Source organism: Hemicordylus capensis, chromosome 3 (assembly GCF_027244095.1).
Source record: "Hemicordylus capensis ecotype Gifberg chromosome 3, rHemCap1.1.pri, whole genome shotgun sequence".
NCBI classification, from domain to species: domain Eukaryota; kingdom Metazoa; phylum Chordata; class Lepidosauria; order Squamata; family Cordylidae; genus Hemicordylus; species Hemicordylus capensis.
This window is the reverse complement of record NC_069659.1, coordinates 140,259,665-140,277,904: the sequence shown is the minus strand read 5'-3', so window position 1 is coordinate 140,277,904 and position 18,240 is coordinate 140,259,665. Positions and strand designations below refer to the sequence as shown.

Sequence of the window (18,240 nt, the reverse complement as noted above, 5' to 3'; positions counted from 1 at the left end):
ATTATTATTAATTCGATTTCTGTACTGCCCTTCCAAAAATGGCTCAGGGCGGTTTACAAAGAGAAATAAAACAAATAAGATGGCTCCCTGTCCCCAAAGGGCTCACATCCTAAAAAGAAACATAGGACACACACCAGCAACAGTCACTGGACGTACTGTGCTGGGGGTAGATAGGGCCAGTTACTCTCCCCCTGCTAAATAAAGAGAATCACCACAGTAAAAGGTGCCTCTTTGCCCAGTTAGCAGGGGTTGATTAAGACATTCTCCTAGAGTTGGATTGTGATCCGGTAACATACATAAAAGTGGGTTCTGCACCTGCGCAGAACACTGAGTAGAAATGGCTAGCTCCTCGCAGCGTTGATCAACCGCCCACTGCATGTGCCTCGCACCTGCTCATATTGGCAGTTTGGCACCTCACAACTCAGTTTATTTCTGACCTCCAATGCGCTCAGTTCTTCAGTGATCCTAGATTCCTCAGAAAATGTTTTATTGTAGGATATTTGGACTTGTCTCGGATTGGACTGGACATTCTTTATGGACGACCCTTTGGAAAGTAAAAGTAAAGTAGTACTTATTTGTGTTTGACTTGGTTGCATTATTCTTGGTTTTACAGATGACAGCACCTCAGCAAAGTGTTTGAAAAGTGTATGCCCATGGGTTTTTTGATTTGACGATACTTGGGATGTCCTTTACAGGCCCCAAGCCTAGAAGGGGAAAAACACCTTTAAGAGGTGCACATGCTGTGGAGGAAAACTCTCCTCAATATGGATGGCCATGGCCATTGTCTCCTGTGTCTGGGAGAAGGACATAACGCTGCTGCATGCTTCATTTGCAGCTCGTTTTCTAGACAGACTTTGAAAAAATAGGGCTATGCATTTGAAGGTGGCTTTGCTGGAGGAAGCTCTGACTCCAGGAAGAATTTCGAAGTCTACGGTGTCGATGGTCACAGTATTGAAATCGACATCGGGGACTGTAATGCAAGCACAGTCTAAATCCCTGATGCCTGGGACATCGACATCAGGCTTGCCATTTAAAGAGCCACGAGTGCCTGGATCATCAATGTTTGTTTCGCCACTGGGAAGAAAGGAAGCAGAGATGAGAAGATAAGTCAGGCTCCTCACCGCCTCAGAAACATAGAGAGAAGAGTTAATGGAAATAGGGGCGTCTGTTGCCGCCCAGCACTACGACCCCTTCTCTGTTTGGCTTACAATGTCTGACAAACCCGTCTATTACAATGCCTGATGAACACATCGCCATCAGAATTGATGCTTGAGTGGGGAAAAACTCCTATTTTGTTTGACTCACCGTTGAGCAGTGTCTCTGTCACTGACACCTAAACCTCAGCAATAGCCATCGACGCTGAGGACTCTGATGTCTACGTCGATGTCAGGGCAGGAGTGTCAATCACCTGTAGTGGTCAACGCTGATGGCGACAGCAAGGATGTCTTCAATCCCAAAACAGCCCAGAATATCCTTTCAATGTTGGAATCGGGGGGGGAGCACTCCTTCGGCATCAACGTTCTGAGGTTTCTTGAGCCAAGGTCTCGATGTCAAGGAAGAGGATTTAGGAGAGGTGCCAAAGACTCCTTCCATGACCCCATTCCAATCTAGGGTGTCGATGGCAGGCCTGTTATGTCTCTAAATTCCCCGTTTGTCCGGATGATTATACATCATTTAAAAAGTGGAAGGCACATAAGATGCGAATGGAACTAGTACAGGCTGCAACATGAATGACACCCCCAGGGGTTGTTACTGAAACTCAGGTTCAGCCTGTGACTCAAATGATGCCTCCAAGGATTGTAATTCAGAATACAGTACAGACTACGACACAGATGTCACTCCTGAGGGTGGTGAATCAGGATGCTACTGTGCAAACCTCTGTTCCAGGACCTGTTGAACAGCAGGCTATAAGAGTGTCCCACTGTTGGCTCCAAAGCCACCCCGGAAGACTTCAATGTTGACAAAGACATGTACAGAATGTGATGCAAACTGATCAGTGTGTACGGGAAGTACACGAACATTGTCTCAAAAGACGCCCAAGACTCTGGGCTTGCAATATAGTAGGGGTGTTCCGACTCCTGCTCATCATCTTCAGGGAAGCCTGGTGCATGTTCTGCAGATCTGGCATCCTCAGGATGACTACAAATCTGACTCCTCAGACACAGAATCAATGGGTTGTAATTCAGACCCAAAGGATGATGAAGACAGAGGCTTCTATATCCCCGAGGAAAGGAAATCTTATCTCTAAATAACTGAAATGGCAGATGTCCTAGGTCTTGACTAGAAACAAAAGGTTAGCTTGGCAGATGCTACACACATCCACTCCAAATTCTAAGAGGCTTGACACCCTGTACAGGATACAGGAGGAAGAGAATGATTACTAAAACATCCTACCCTGAATTCCTTAGTTATTGACTGTATGTCCTCGTCAAAGGGGTCACGGCATCATACCATGCCAGCTGACAAGGAAGGGAGGAAACTGGACATTCTGGGACGTAAGATGTATGCTACTGCATGCCTGGCAATTAAGATTGCAAACTATATGGTGTGTTTGTCAAGGAAGTACATGCATTCTTTGTGGGACTCTCTCTATCAGGAGAAAGATAATGTGACATCAGAGGAGTTCCAAAAGAAATGTACTGAAGTGTTTACAAAAACGTCAGCGACAAGACACCAGTTAACTAATGCTAAGCATTTAGCAGAAACAGTCCCGCTCGTTGGCGTCAGCAGTTTTGCTATGTAGGCATGCTTGGCTGCGTACAACCACCTTACGACTGGATATGAAAGAAAAAATATAGGCCCTGCCATTTGATGGCAAGGGTCTGTTCTGTGATGATACCAATTCCACTATGGAAAAGTAGGAAAATATCTAAATACACAGCAAAGACCTTTACATCCACAGCAAAGACCTTTACATCCACAGCAGCTACCTTTACTGCTTCTAGGTATCAACCTTGTTTATGGCCGTAGGCAAAACACATACCTCCAGAGCAACCAGAAGGAATTCCACAGACCCTTCCAGAGATATAAGAAGCCAGACAACCAGAAGCATAAAGGCAACCAGGGAAAACGCGGTAAGGCTCCACAGCAACAAAAACAACATCTTTGATTGCTCTGTAAGCACACATGTATGATTGCCTTTGGAGGAGACAGCACCCTCTTCCCCAGTAGCAATGGCATCCCTGTCATCTGTGACATCTCTACCATCTACAACAAATATCAATGCCGGTCACAACATCAGACTGGCAAGTCATGCACAAGCATGGCACCAGATAACATCAGACCAGCGGGTTGTCCATATAGTCCAAACCAGTTACGCCATCAAGTTCAAGACATTGCTGGAGTATGTAGGAGTGAAATATACACTACCAATGATGGCTTTGCTGGAAGAGGTGGAAATGCTGCTTGGAAAAGAGGCGATCTCTCCTGTACATTAAGAGACTGTGACAGACAGACACAGGGGATTCTGCTCCTGGTACTTTCAAATTCCCAAGTGGGACGGGGGCGTTCATCCAGTAATGGACCTACGTTGGCTAAATCTGTATGTCGATGTGCGAAGTTTCCAAATGATTACATTGCAAGCTATTCTGCCTCTTCTATGCAGGGAGGAGTGGGTTGCGTTGTTGGGTGTCAAGGACGTGTAGGTCTCAGGTGCTCCTTCGACAAGACGAATGGGAGTTAAATGCAGCTTGTCTAAAGGAGCTATTGAAGTCTTGGGGAAAGCCCACAGTAGACCTATTTGCAATGGAAGAGAATGCAAAAAGCAGTCAATATTGCTCAAGAGCGGGGCTGGGAGAGCCATTGAAGGGCGATGCATTCCAGTACCTCTGGACATGCAGTTTTCTCTATTTGTTCTCCCCCATCCCTGTATCCACTGCTCACTCGGGTGATGGCAAAGATTGTACAGGATGGTAATAGTTGCATACTAATAACTCCATGGTGGCTAAGGTAACCATGGTTTCAGCAAGTACTTAAACTGTCAGTGGGAGAACATGTACGGTTAAAGCAAACAACAGATCTTCTAATTCAAGAGCAGGTCTGCCTGTTGCATCCAAACCTTCAAACATTAAGGCTTACAGCGTCTAGGATAAACTATTAGACAAAGTTCTGCTAAATGACAAAAAGGCATCTATAAGGAAAAACTATAATGCAAAATGGAAATGTTTTAAAGTGCACACAAAAGCCAAGGGCTTTAGAGCCAGGGATTCTTCTATACAGGACATCTTGCGTTATCTAACGACACTGAAGTTGAGAGGCTTAGCAAACACTTCACTGAGGGTGCTTTTGACTGCCATTTCCTCCTTCCATGGAGGGTGGGATGGGAGGACTGTGTTCAGTCACCCTGGCAGTAAAAGGTTTCTAAAAGGGAGAACAAAACTGTACCCGCCCGTACACAGACCAATGGATAGGTGGAATCTTTCCTTGACAAAAAACATTTGAACCTATGGCAACTGCAAAGCTTAAAATGGTGACACTAAAGACAGTATTTCTGATTGCCATTACAGTGGCAAAGAGGATAAGTGAGTTGACCGCTTTACTCATAGATTAACTGTACACAAAAATCCATGTAGACAAGATTGTGATGCAATTAGACCCAGAGTGTTCAGGACTAAGTTTGTCTCAGACCTCTACATGAACCTAGATATTGTGTTACCCACCTTTTCCTGAAATCTAGGAACACTTCTGGAGCGGGCAATGCACAGCCTGGATGTGCAATGTGCTCTTCTATTTGCAGTGAACGTCTGCGATAAGGAAGACAAAATGGGTATTAGTCACATATAAACAAAAGGATGGGGGACATCCGGTTTCAAGACAAAGCCCACTCTCATTGGCTGGTGAAAACGATCTACCTGGCTTACAAAATGCAGTGGGTGGATCCTTCTAAAGCTGTAAAGGCCCAGTCTACAAGGGCATATGCATCCTCGACAGCACATTTATCAGTAATAAAATTCAAGGGCATTTGCATGATTGCAACATGGGTGTCAGAAGAGATGTTTGTGAAACACTATGTAGTGGACTTCCACTCAGTAGCAGCAGTAAATTTTTGGAGGGGTGTACTCAAGCGAATTTTGCAGTAACTGGCTGCTCCCATCTCCAGGGTTAGTGAAGCTCGTGAGTCACCCACATTTATGGATGTTCCCGGATCATGACCCAGGTAAACAGGTTGCTTACCTGTAACAGGTGATCTGGTTGTGATCCAGCAACATTTGTAAAACCCTCCCATCTGTTCCCGATGTAGCTACTGCAAACATCTAGTCTATCTACACAAGATTCAACGGTTGGCTGCACTGGAGCCAAGAAGAAACTAAGCTGTGAGGCGCTAAACCCGCCAATATGAGTAGGTGCGAGGCACACGGAGTAGCGGTTGATCAACGTTGCAGGGAGCTAACTATTTCTACCCGAAGTGCTCTGCGCAGGTGCAGAACCGACTTTTATGACTTACCGGATCACTACCAGATCAACCTCTTTTTCCACTTTATTCCATACTTGTCAGTCCTCATCTGAAGTACTATGTCAATTTCTGGGCACCACACTTTAGTAATCTTGTAGAAAAACTGGAACAGATTAAGAAGAGCATAGTAGCAAAGATGGTTAAGCGGTCTGGAAAACAAGGTTTGGAGCAATTGCATAAGTTTTCCTTATAAAAGACTGAGGCAGTTACCTCAATAACAATTTCTGGTAGGACAGCTTGAAGACAGGTTACTAGTCTGATGGCTATAGGCCACCTCCAGCCTCTAAATACCATTTGTGGGGGAGCAACATCAAGAGAAAGGGAATGCCCTCGGCTCTTGCCTGTGGGCTTCTCAGAGGCATCTGGTGGGTCAATGTGGGAAACAGGATGCTGGACTAGATAGGCGTTGGGCACATATTCTAGGCTCAGTTGCTTTCTGAAAGACAACTTTGAAACTGCATATATCACTATCAAAATGTCCAATAACTTAAAATTTTTAGTTTTAATAGGTAATGCTTTGGAAGAAAATTTTTAAAAATGTGTGTGCATTTCTTAATTGATTAATTAAGATTGACTAATGTGTTTTCTACCACACTTCCTTAGGTTTGAATATCTATTTAATTTTGACAATGCATTTGAAATACATGATGATATAGAAGTGCTAAAGCGCATGGGAATGGCTTTTGGGCTGGAATCTGGAAGCTGCTCAGCAGAGGACCTAAAAAATGCAAGAAGCTTGGTACCTAAAGCTCTTGAACCATATGTGACAGGTGAGTAACTATGAAACACTTTTAGTTTGAAATATGAGTAGAGAAGGAAAACTGTAGGATATAAATGTCCAGTGCCATAAGATGTACAACTTTTACACAAGGCATAGGGAGGTAATTCTCAAGCATGGGTTATGAACCTCTGAATGCTCTTGAGACAGGATCCAGTCAGATTCAAGGAAGACTAGCACATGGTAGGCAGTGAGATGGCGCTTAATCCTCAGGTCCAGTCCTGTCTTACTCTGAGACACAGCATTTGGAAATAGCTCCTCTCTTTGCCCATTAATTCAGGCTAGTTCATTCACCACTAGATCCCACTGTGCAGTTGCATAAGAGCAAAAAATGTACAAACACACTTATGTATGAGTAATCTCATTTCCCTTCTCTTTTCTTGCGTGCCAGGGTGGGAAGGGAGTCATTTTTGATGAATCTTTTCAAATTATAAATATTTTTTAAATAAATATTTGGTTAATTGGGCCGCTTTTTTTGTGTGGGGTTTTTTTGTTTGTTTGTTTGTTTTTTTGGTTTGGTTTTTTTGTTTTTGTTTGTTTGTTTGTTTTTTGAGTTCTTGTTTTTACCTGAATTCTTCCAACACTTCCTACCATTTAGTGCCATGGCAGTGTCTCACGTGGGGGACATGTTGATGGGTTCCCTTTCTGGAGGCTCTCACTCAGAGTCCAGGGACAGGGAGACAACAATAAAGGCCCACTTGGGCCCTTAGTGCCCATGCTCTCCCCCCCCCTCCCCGTGCCAAGACACCTGCCTCCCTTGGTGCTTCTCCCAGGTGCAGCACTAAAGCAACATTAAGAAGCACAAAAGGAAACCAAGAACCTAAATGAAGTGCTGAAAGGGCAAGGCAGTCTCCGAAGTGTGCCTTAGCGAGTGGCTCCCGGGGCAGGCCATTTGTAAAGAACACAAGTCCCACCACTTGATCTGGCCACCCTTCTACTAGTTCCTGCCACTGTTGCTCAGACGGGCTTACTCTCCCCAGCCATTTCAGGCAGTATGGGATACCTGAGGGACCGCCTGCTCCCAAGGGTTGCTGCCCACTTGACGAGGTCATCTGAGGGGGCTCTGCTCTGGATGCAGACAATAAGGGGGGCTCGGGTGTCCTGCACGCGCGACAGGGCCTTCTCTGTTGCTGCCCCCAGACTCTGGAATGCTTTCCCGGTGGCTATTCGCTCCTCGGTCTCCATCACAGCTTTTAGAAAAAGTGTAAAATCTTGGTTTTTTGCCCAGGCATTTATTTGATTCTCTGCTGCTGCTCTTTATAGTCTGTACTGCTTTTATGCCTTTGTTTTAAATTTTTATCAGATTTGTTTAATATTTTTTTCACTTAATATTTTAATTGTGTCTTTTTTACCATCTTGTGTTTAAATTTTTTGCTGTAAACCGCCTTGGGATTGCTTGAATGAAAGGCGGTATATAAATTTAACAATAAATAAAATGGCATGTCTCTGGCTGTGGTCTTGGCCGCTCAGACTTTGACGCACTCAACTACTGCCATTAACAACGGCACTGCTGTGTTCTCATCAGATGCCATTTTGGTGGTGACAGCTACCATTTCGGGGCTAGCGCTGATGTTCCCATCAAATCACCAGGGGGAGATGAAACGGGCCGCACCAGGTCCCCGTCCCCCCCGTATCCCTCATCCAGCTGTGCCTGGGCCCATTGATCAGGTGTCTAGCCCTGACGTTCCGAATCCTGCTATGTCCACACAGCCTTTTCCTCCTCAAAAGCCACCAGTGCCAGCCATGCCTGTTCTTCCTCAAGGGCCAGCTGCACCTACTAATGTGAGTAATTCACCACTAGGTCCCACTGGTCCTTTGTGCGGTTGCATAAGAGCAAGAAATGTACAAACATATGTATGAGTAACCTCATTATTTCCAGTGGGATTTCTCCTGTGTACCTCTTATGTGCAATTTTTGCTCTTGCGCAACTACACAAACACAACATTGTGAAGTGCACATAGCAAAACCCTTAGGAGCTTAGCACCTCTATATCTCCGGAATAGCTTCTCTTGGCCAGTTGTATCCCATCCTGTGAGGTTTTCTCAGCTGGCCCTCCTTAGTGTCCCAGGCCAAAGTGTTGTGCATGGTGCCTGGGCCCATAGGAGGGCCTTCTCTGTGGCTGCCCCCACATCTGTTTCACCAGGTGTTTGCCCTTTAATAATTTTTTTTTAATGATGGTGGTTGGTATTTCTGTTGTTCATCGCCTACCACCATTTGATCCATATTTTGTTTCTGTGTAGTTGGAATCTTGTATATGTCACTTGGGACCTAGCACCCCTTTTAATAGATTTTATGTTTATAATGTTACGTTTTATTTATTTATTTATTTTTTAATTTATTTTTGCATTTATATACCGCCTGTCGTTAAAAAGATAACCCCAAGGCGGTTTACAAAAGTTAAAAACATACAATAAAAAGACAATAAAAACATCATGTTAAAAATATAAAAACATAAAAACAGGCATAAAAACAATACAACAAATATAACAAATAAAAACACAAAGAAGCTGCAGTAGAAAACGATCATGTAAAAGCCTGGGTAAAAAGCCAAGTCTTTAAAAGCTTTCTAAAAGCCGTGATGGAGTCCGAGGAACGAATGGCCACTGGGAGAGCATTCCAGAGTCTGGGGGCAGCAACAGAGAAGGCCCTGTCCCGAGTGCACGACAGCCGGGCCTCCCTCATTGTCGGCACCCGGAGCAGGGCCCCCTCAGATGTCCTTGTCAAGCAGGCAGCAACCCGTGGGAGCAGGCGGTCCCTCAGATACCCCGGGCCCAAACCGTTTAGGGCTTTAAAGGTCAAAACCAGCACCTTGAACTGGACCCGGAAACGAACCGGCAGCCAGTTCAGCTCTTTCAAAATGGGGGTGATATGTTCCCAACGAGCAGCTCCGGATAAAACCCTCGCTGCCGCGTTTTGCACTAGCTGCAGTTTCCGGATATTCTTCAAGGGCAGCCCCACGTAGAGCGCGTTACAGTAATCCAGCCGCGACGTGACTAAGGCGTGGGTAACCGTGGCCAGATCTGCCTTCTCGAGAAAGGGACGCAGCTGGCGCACCAGCTGAAGCCGTGCAAAGGCACCCCTGGCCACCGCCTCCACCTGAGCTTCCAAAAGCAGAGCCGGGTCCAGTAGTACCCCCAAGCTGCGTACTTGCTCCTTCAAGGGGAGTGCAACCCCATCCAGAACCGGTAAAATCTCCTCATCACGATTGGCTCTCCTACTGACCAACAGTACCTCCGTCTTATCCGGATTCAATTTCAGTTTGTTAGCCCACATACAATCCATCACGGCCTCCAGCCCCCGATTCAGGACATCCACCACCTCCCTAGAATCAGATGACAAGGAGAGATAGAGCTGAGTGTCATCCGCATATTGCTGACAACTCAGTCCAAATCTCCGGATGACCTCTCCCAGCGGCTTCATGTAGATGTTAAACAGCATGGGGGACAAGACCGATCCCTGCGGGACCCCACAGGCCAACGGCCACGGGGCCGAGCAGTAGTCCCCCAGCACCACCTTCTGAACCCTCCCCTCAAGAAAGGACCGAAACCACTGCAACGCAGTTCCTCCGATTCCCATACTCGAGAGGCGGCTCAGAAGGATACCATGGTCGATGGTATCGAACGCCGCCGAGAGGTCCAGCAGAACCAACAGGGACGCACTCCCCCTGTCTAGTTCCCGGCGTAGGTCATCCACTAGGGCGACCAAGGCAGTCTCAGTCCCATACCCGGGGCGGAAGCCAGATTGAAAAGGGTCCAGATAATCCGTATCATCCAAGACCCTCTGCAGCTGGGACGCCACCACACGCTCCATCACCTTGCCCAAAAAGGGGAGGTTAGACACAGGTCTATAGTTGTCCAGGTTGGAGGGATCAAGGGAGGGCTTTTTTAATAGAGGTCTTACCACCGCCTCCTTAAGGCACGATGGCATCCTGCCCTCCCTTAATGAAGCATTAACGATCACCTCCAGCCATCTACCTGTCCCCTCCCTGGCAGCTTTTATTAGCCATGAAGGACAAGGGTCAAGAGCGCACGAAGTCGCCCGCACACTGCCCAGGATCTTGTCCACATCCTCAGGCCGCAACAACTGAAAAGAATCCAACACAACGGGACCAGATGGTACCAAAGGCACGTCTGCCGGAACTGCCAAAACTCTGGAGTCCAGGTCAGCACGGATGCAAGCGACTTTATCTGCAAAGCGAAAGGCAAACCGATCACAAAGAGCTGTAGATGGCTCCTCCCCCATTGTCTGGGGGGATGTGTGGAGCAAGGTTTTCACCACACGAAACAGCTCTGTTTGTCTGCACTGAGCAGACACAATGGAGGCGGAGAAAAAGCATTTCTTCGCCGCCCCCACCGCCACGGCATAGTCCCTAAAATGGGCTCTAGCCCGTGTTCGGTCGGATTCGTGACGACTCTTCCTCCAGCGTCGCTCCAGCCGTCGCCCGAGTTGCTTCATCGCCCTAAGCTCCGAGGAAAACCAAGGAGCCGAACGGGCTCCACCAAGCCAGAGAGGGCGCTTGGGGGCAACCGTGTCAACAGCCCGGGCCATCTCTCCATTCCAGAGATCAACCAAGGCCTCGACAGGGTCACCAGCTCTGGACACTGGAAACTCCCCGAGGGCCGTCTGAAATCCAAGCGGATCCATAAGCCTCCGGGGGCGGACCATCTTAATCGGCCCACCACCCCTGCAGAGGGTAGACGGAGCAGTCAAACTAAACCCCACCAGGTGATGATCTGTCCATGACAAGGGAGTGGTCTCAAATTTTCCCACCTCCAGATCATTTATTTCCCGGTCGGCAAAAACCAGATCCAGAGTGTGTCTCGCCACGTGGGTAGGGCCCGATACCAATTGAGACAGGCCCATGGTTGCCATGGAGGCCATGAAATCCTGAGCCGCACCCACTAGGGGGGCCTCAGCGTGGACATTGAAATCCCCCAAAACAATAAGCCTGGGGGAACCCAAGGCCACCTCCGAGACCACCCCCGCCAGCTCAGGTAGGGAGACTGAAGTGCAGCGGGGTGGTCGGTACACCAGCAGAATCCCCAGCCTATCTCGGAGGCCCACCCTCAAGGACAAACACTCAAAATTCTGAGATTGCCTGACCGGGCACCTGGAAACGGGAAGAGTCTCACGAAAGTTGACTGCAACGCCTCCTCCCCGACCCTCGAGGCGGGGCTGCTGCACGATCTGGAAACCTGGAGGACAAAGCTGAGAGAGACCAACCCCGCCCAGCGGATCCAACCAGGTCTCCGTCACGCATACCAGGTCAGCACGCTCATCCACAATCAGATCGTGGATAAGAGATGTTTTTGTGTTAACTGACCTGGCATTCAGCAGCAGCACCCTAATCCTCGAAGGAGTTTTCCCAGAGCTCCCTAGGGTCAGAGGGTTGGGAGAAGGGCCGGAAAAAGGAACAGGCCTCAATTGCCTGGACCGATTTCCCCTGTAACGGCCTGCCGAACTCCCACTGCCATACCTCCCTCTGCCCGCTACCCGTGATATTGCCGCCCCCACTCCAGACGCACTTTTTCGCTCCCCCAGGCACATCTCCCCAGAATAAACCACCACGGCTTCTTGGCTTAATAAAAAACCAAGACCAGACTTGCGTCATCTCCTGCTAGCTTCGTGATTGTGGGAAGACAGATCTTCAGGGCAGAAGGAAAAGATCTTCAGGGCCCCAGGCAGCTCACCCCACGGCTGAGAGCCACAAGGACGAGAGCCCTTGGGCCAGCCTGAGCTTTAAAGCAGCAGAGTCAGCCCCATAGATTGAAACACACCTGAAGAAAGGTAGGGCAGAAGCAGAAACACAGTCACTGCCAGCCCAAGATCTTCCCTCTTCCCTTCTTCAGGCCCTGGCCCAGCCTGAGCTTTAAAGCAGCAGAGTCAGCCCCATAGATTGAAACACACCTGAAGAAAGGTAGGGCAGAAGCAGAAACACAGTCACTGCCAGCCCAAGATCTTCCCTCTTCCCTTCTTCAGGCCCTGGCCCAGCCTGAGCTTTAAAGCAGCAGAGTCAGCCCCATAGATTGAAACACACCTGAAGAAAGGTAGGGCAGAAGCAGAAACACAGTCACTGCCAGCCCAAGATCTTTCCTCTTCCCTTCTTCAGGCCCTGGCCCAGCCTGAGCTTTAAAGCAGCAGAGTCAGCCCCATAGATTGAAACACACCTGAAGAAAGGTAGGGCAGAAGCAGAAACACAGTCACTGCCAGCCCAAGATCTTTCCTCTTCCCTTCTTCAGGCCCTGGCCCAGCCTGAGCTTTAAAGCAGCAGAGTCAGCCCCATAGATTGAAACACACCTGAAGAAAGGTAGGGCAGAAGCAGAAACACAGTCACTGCCAGCCCAAGATCTTTCCTCTTCCCTTCTTCAGGCCCTGGCCCAGCCTGAGCTTTAAAGCAGCAGAGTCAGCCCCATAGATTGAAACACACCTGAAGAAAGGTAGGGCAGAAGCAGAAACACAGTCACTGCCAGCCCAAGATCTTCCCTCTTCCACGTTCATTTTATTCAGCTTTTTTATTCATATACTTTAATCTGATTTTATTAATTAAAAATTTGTCACCTTTCACCTACAATTTTGGGATGCATTTTTGAGACTGTTCAACAGTACTACACTTTAGTGGGAATTGAATGGGCTTATTGCACATGTTTACAAATACATAGGAAGCTGCTATGTACTGAGTCAGACCATTGGTCTATCGAGCTCAGTATTGTCTACACAGACCAGCAGTGGCTTCTCCAAGGTTGCAGGCAGGAATCTCTCTCAGCCCTATCTTGGAGATGCCAGGAAGGGGAATTAACCTAGATGCTCTTCCCAGAGTGGCTCCATAGCCTAAGGGGAATATCTTAGGGTGTTCACACATGTAGTCTTCCATTTATATGCAATCAGGGTGCACCTGCTTAGCTAAGGGGACAAGTCATGCTTGCTACCAAAAGACCAGCTCTCCTCCCACAGCTGTTGAAATAAAACATGTCGATCTTTTGTGATGAATTTTTTATTCAAAATTTCAACTGCGTATAGAATGGTTTAACAAAATTTCTATTGGATTAAGTTTGTATTTGATAAAGAATTAATGTTGCATAATGCTTAATGCTTTCTTATTTTACAGAAATGGCTCAGGGATCAATCAGCAGTGTATATGTCTCATCTTCATCAGGTTCTGCTTCAAATGGCACAAGATTTTCAAACAGGTTAGATTAGATCACTGTTTATCATTATGTTTGAAATCTGTGCAGCCCACAGAAATCTAATGCAGTTTCATAGTTTCAGTTGGTAGCTTCTAAAGAGCTGATCCTGTGTCAGCCCCATATCAAGGCATGCAGGTGTTTGCAATCCAGGAGTAACAGGTTGTGTTATGCAAGGTGTAACAGGGAAATAGCTTTCTTTTTATTGCTTAGATTATTTGAGAGGGAATGTATTTTCTTAGAATTTAACATTTACGCAGTTCTGTTTTCCTAGAAGTTTATAAAAATTTGCAACCCTAAGGGCAGTGGAAGTACATAGAATGATAGGTGCTTTCTGTTGTAGATGCCTGTCACTCTAGAAGTTACTGCTGAAATGTTCCTCTCATAGCAAATAGAACATTTCCCTTGCTTTTTCTTGATCAGTGTTCTTCATTGTGAGGCCCAGGGACCTATCAACCCTAAGTGTGGCTCTCTAATTCTTTGTGCCTGTGTGATAAAGTAAAGTTGTGCCAAGTCAGGGTCGACTCCTGACTACCACAGAGCCCTGTGATTTTCTTTGATAGAATACAGAAGGGGGTTACCATTGCCATCTTCCACGCAGCATGAGATGATGCCTTTCAGCATCTTCCTATATTGCTGCTGTCTGAAATAGGTGTTTCCCATAGTCTGGGGAAGATTCAGTCAAAACTGAATGCACAGTACCCCAGCACCATGTGGAAACAACAATTATCACTGTGCAGAGCTCCTTTAAGGGAAAATGGAGACTCCTTGTGTGTCCTAACCATTTTGGGAGGCATGCATCTTCCCAGTACTTTCCCCACAAAGCTTTTAAGAGGTCTCTTTCTCCCCCCTCCCCCCTCCCCTAAAGAGTCCCCCCAGCACTGAGAAGAGTGCAGTACTGTGCAGAAGTCAGCACAGTGGGAAATGGCTCTCACATTTAAAGTTTTTAGCCAGAGTGGCCCCTACTGGAAAAATGGTGAAGATCACTGGTCTAGATATCTGTTTCATTTTACTACTTTCCTCTTGTAGCATCATCTGTTTGTAATCTTGAAAGGTGGTGTGTGGATGTGAAAAGTAGGGAAATGAAGAACATTATCAGGCAGATAAGGAGAGTCTATACTATTGGCAGAGGCCACTTGACCTTTGCCTCTAAACACTTGTTCTGCTCCAGAAGACCTACTCAGGACAAGACTACAGGTCCTTTATCCAGACTCTCAAAATCCAGAACGCTCCGAAATCCAGACATCACGCCAAGCGGGGGGGGGGGATGCTTGTAGCATCAACCTTCTCCAGTGTGCAGGAGCAATTGCTTATGGCCCCTAAACTTGCTGTTGTTGATTCCTCAGCTCATTAGCTCTCCTTTTAGTTGCTATCTGCCTTTTGTTTACTGCCTATCTGCCTTTTGTTTAATTAAGCTTAGCTCTGAGCAGGAGGAAAGGAAAGGGGGGGGGGGAGATGAAAGAAGATGGTTTTTTTTTAAGGTATGTATACACAAGAGTTTAGGAGATAACAGGGGCACAGAGGTAACAGATGAGTAAAGATCTAGCAGAATAAATACGAACAAACAGGAATAGATGAGAAGAGAAAGGGAGAAACGCTGCCTAGGCTTCAGCAACTGAGATGATGAGATTATTTTCATCTGAGTTACATTTCCACCTAAAATACCATGTTTGAGTGAATTCAATGCTTATTTGATTATATACTTTAAATCAAACCTTTCATGCCCAAGAAATCTAATGTATGAAAATATTCCAAAATCCAGAAAAATCCAAAATCCGGAACACCTTGGATCCCAAGCAATCCGGATAAAGGATTCTCAACCTGTAATGTGAAGGCATGCACATATGCATTCCTCATTCTACCAAGGAACATCCCCACCAACAGAGGGTATTGTTCAAGGGCAATGCCTTGTTTCAAGAGTGGTGGGCACAGTTGGGTCCTACATTTCTAAAGGTCAACTTGCTCCCAAGATAATCTACCCACCTTACAGGATCATCATGGCAGGCTTCATTGGAAGCTGCTTTAGGGTCGATGTGACAAAGTGTCCTTAAAAACATTCATAAACCCAAGACCTGACAGGCAGCTGTGAGGAGACTGTTGCATACAGGTGACCTCTTGGGGTAGGGATCTGGCCACCTCAGGATTCCTCATTAAGGAATTCAGGTTGGAGTTAGGGAGAAAAGGGACAAAAATTTAGACTTCTCTTTCTGCCTTATCTCTTCCTTGCCTTCAGTGATCTTCCTCACAAGTACCCCCTTGAAGATTCACATTTAAATAGGAAAATACTCTCAAACATCATCTTCGAACAATAGAATGCTGACTAGAAAAACTAGTTCTCAGAATGGTTTCTGTCACCTAAAGAATTGCTGCTATTCACACTTTAACTAGTATTGTGGTAATTGCTGAGTATTCAGCTTGGAATCTGCACAGTGCTGAAGTCTTGCCAAAGATGTGGGCATATTGCAGCCCCTGGAATCTATTGTCAATCTTGCACGACTATTCATTGTGTAGTGGTTAGAGTGCTGGACTAGGACTAGGGAGACCTGAGTTCAAATCCCCATTCAGCCATAAAACTAGCTGGGTGACTCTGGGCCAGTCACTTCTCTCTCAGCCTAACCTACTTCACAGGGTTGTTGTGAAAAAGAAACTCAAGTATGTAGTACACCGCTCTGGGCTCCTTGGAGGAAGAGCTGGTTATAAATGTGGTGGTGATGATGATGATGATGATGATGATGCAAAAGCTTGATACAATGAGGAAGAACAATTGAAAGCAGTAATCTGTGTTGATGTTTCAGTGACTACTCAAATGGAGGAGATGGGATGTTGGCTACAAGTTCCAATGGATCTCAGTATAGTGGCTCCAGAGTAGAGACGCCAGTGTCTTACGTCGGGGATGATGATGACGACGACGACGATGACTTTAATGAAAATGATGATGATGACTGATACTTTTTTGCTTGTAGACTTTTAAAAATGTTAAATTCAGCAAGCTTCAGGAATAAATGTTAGGAAGAGAATTGGTTTAAAAAAATTGCCCCATCAAGGAGATACTGGTAAGAGTCCTGAATTTAGAAATTGCACCTCCAATAAAGTAAAAAAAAAATTGTTTGTTTTTATGTAGATTTTTTAATATGTGATGAGGATGTGTGTGTGTTGATACCAGTGTGTTAATGCAGAACCTTTATTTACTCTTGGTTAGGATTTTTAACTTGAAGTTGAAGGAAAATGCATTTTGACCCTAAGTGTTGTTGCTAAGTTTGAAAATGTAGCCACATAATGGAAAATAAAATGTGTCCACCTGTCAAAAATGCATACACTGAATGGCATTTTATTTAGAGTGGTTTTAGGTGAAATCGTACTGAAGCATAACAGACAAATGTTATATTTTGCTGATCATGCAGAGTCCAAAGAAACAAACAAAAGAGCCTCTCTTAAATGTTAATTTGTGGAAATGGTGTGAATTTATTTCCCTTTTAAAAATTATGCTGATTATTGTAATTCCATCAAATTTATGTAGTGTGTTTGCTGAAATGTTAGGACATATGAATTATAGTTTTGGGCAAATGTTTACTGCCAAGCTGGCGCAGCTCTGTAAGCGTCTTGAAGGTTTGGAATGAGTTTTGCTTATGATAAAAATTTGCCTGATTTCTTACAGGCAGATTTTGGAAACAATTTGTTATATAGTTGTTTACATACCTATAAGTCTATCATATAAAATACATGTACTGAAACAAATGTTTATATTTGTTTCTTAAGCATCTTCCAGTAATCTATTATAAAGTTGAAATTAAATATAGAGAATGTTTTATGTTTAACTCAAAAATTGTCAATCATTTTTAATATTTCATTTTTTATAAAAAGAAATTTCAGGGCAGGTGGTAGTCTTTTTAAATTTATTCACAAAGAATTAACTGCACAAATACTGTCAGCTGCCTGTTCTAAGACAGTAGTCTTTTTATTGAAACACAAATAAACTTTTCTGTAATATTTTATGGAATATAAGCAGTTTGTTTTACTTGTTTAACCGTGGCACTATTAGTTTTTATTAATAAAATGCGCGTGGGCATTTTTAACAAGTTCTTTGTTTCTCTAATGAAGATTATTTTCATGTTGTACGTTGCGTTTGACTTAAGATATAGTTCCTCAGTTTAGAAGAGTTGCAGCCCTTTTAATGTTATATTTATATCTCTGTATAAATGAGACACAACAGCACTGCATTCATGAGGCTCTAGATCTTTAGGGGAATGCAGCCAAATGTGGAAATGTATAAATGATGGAGATAAGCCTGAAATAAAAGGGAGCTTTGGTAAAATATTTTGGCTTCTACACTCATCAGTAATTTAAATCTGTTTCATTTTAAAACAGTTAGAATTGTATGGGTACTGATACGTCTGATTCTAGAAAAACTGTACCATTGCATTATTGCTTGGGGTGCCATATGCTCACATCAAGCTGAGGTTGCTCTTTTGTATCTTCCTGACCTTTGTTCAGAAGGCAGAATTGTATATATCTGATATGAGACTAATGGCTTGTGCCTCTTTTATTTTGACTTCGCTTCAAAGATCCCTGTGTACAAATTCAGTGTAGTGTTCAGTGTGTATTCATGCAAGTAGGAGCCTTAATTTCATCCCTGTCATAGCTGTAGCAATTATACGAGGTCTTCTGACTAGAGATTCGGAAGTCTAGGTGGGGAGAGGAAAATTTGTGGAGAGGGGTTCCCCCCCAAGGCCAGAGGTAGAAAAATTGAGGAAAAACCTCTGTGATGCATTAAATGCTTTACAGGGCAAGGTTTTGAAATAATGATCTTTGTGGTGATCTGGTACCCTTCA

At 45.2% G+C, this 18,240-nt stretch overlaps 1 protein-coding gene across 6 annotated transcripts in view; it reads left to right on the top strand.

Annotated features, from left to right (window-relative positions):
- TFDP1 (transcription factor Dp-1) overlaps positions 1-17,725 on the top strand; it is an 84,244-nt gene extending 66,519 nt beyond the window's left edge. For all 6 annotated transcript variants that reach the window (XM_053308191.1, XM_053308188.1, XM_053308187.1 and 3 more), the window contains exons 10-12: positions 6,056-6,222; positions 13,336-13,417; positions 16,207-17,725. In XM_053308191.1, coding sequence (XP_053164166.1) covers positions 6,056-6,222; positions 13,336-13,417; positions 16,207-16,357 — 400 coding nt within the window. In that variant the 3' untranslated portion in view covers positions 16,358-17,725. The remainder of the gene's footprint in view (positions 1-6,055; positions 6,223-13,335; positions 13,418-16,206) is intronic.
- Positions 17,726-18,240: the final 515 nt, after the last annotated feature.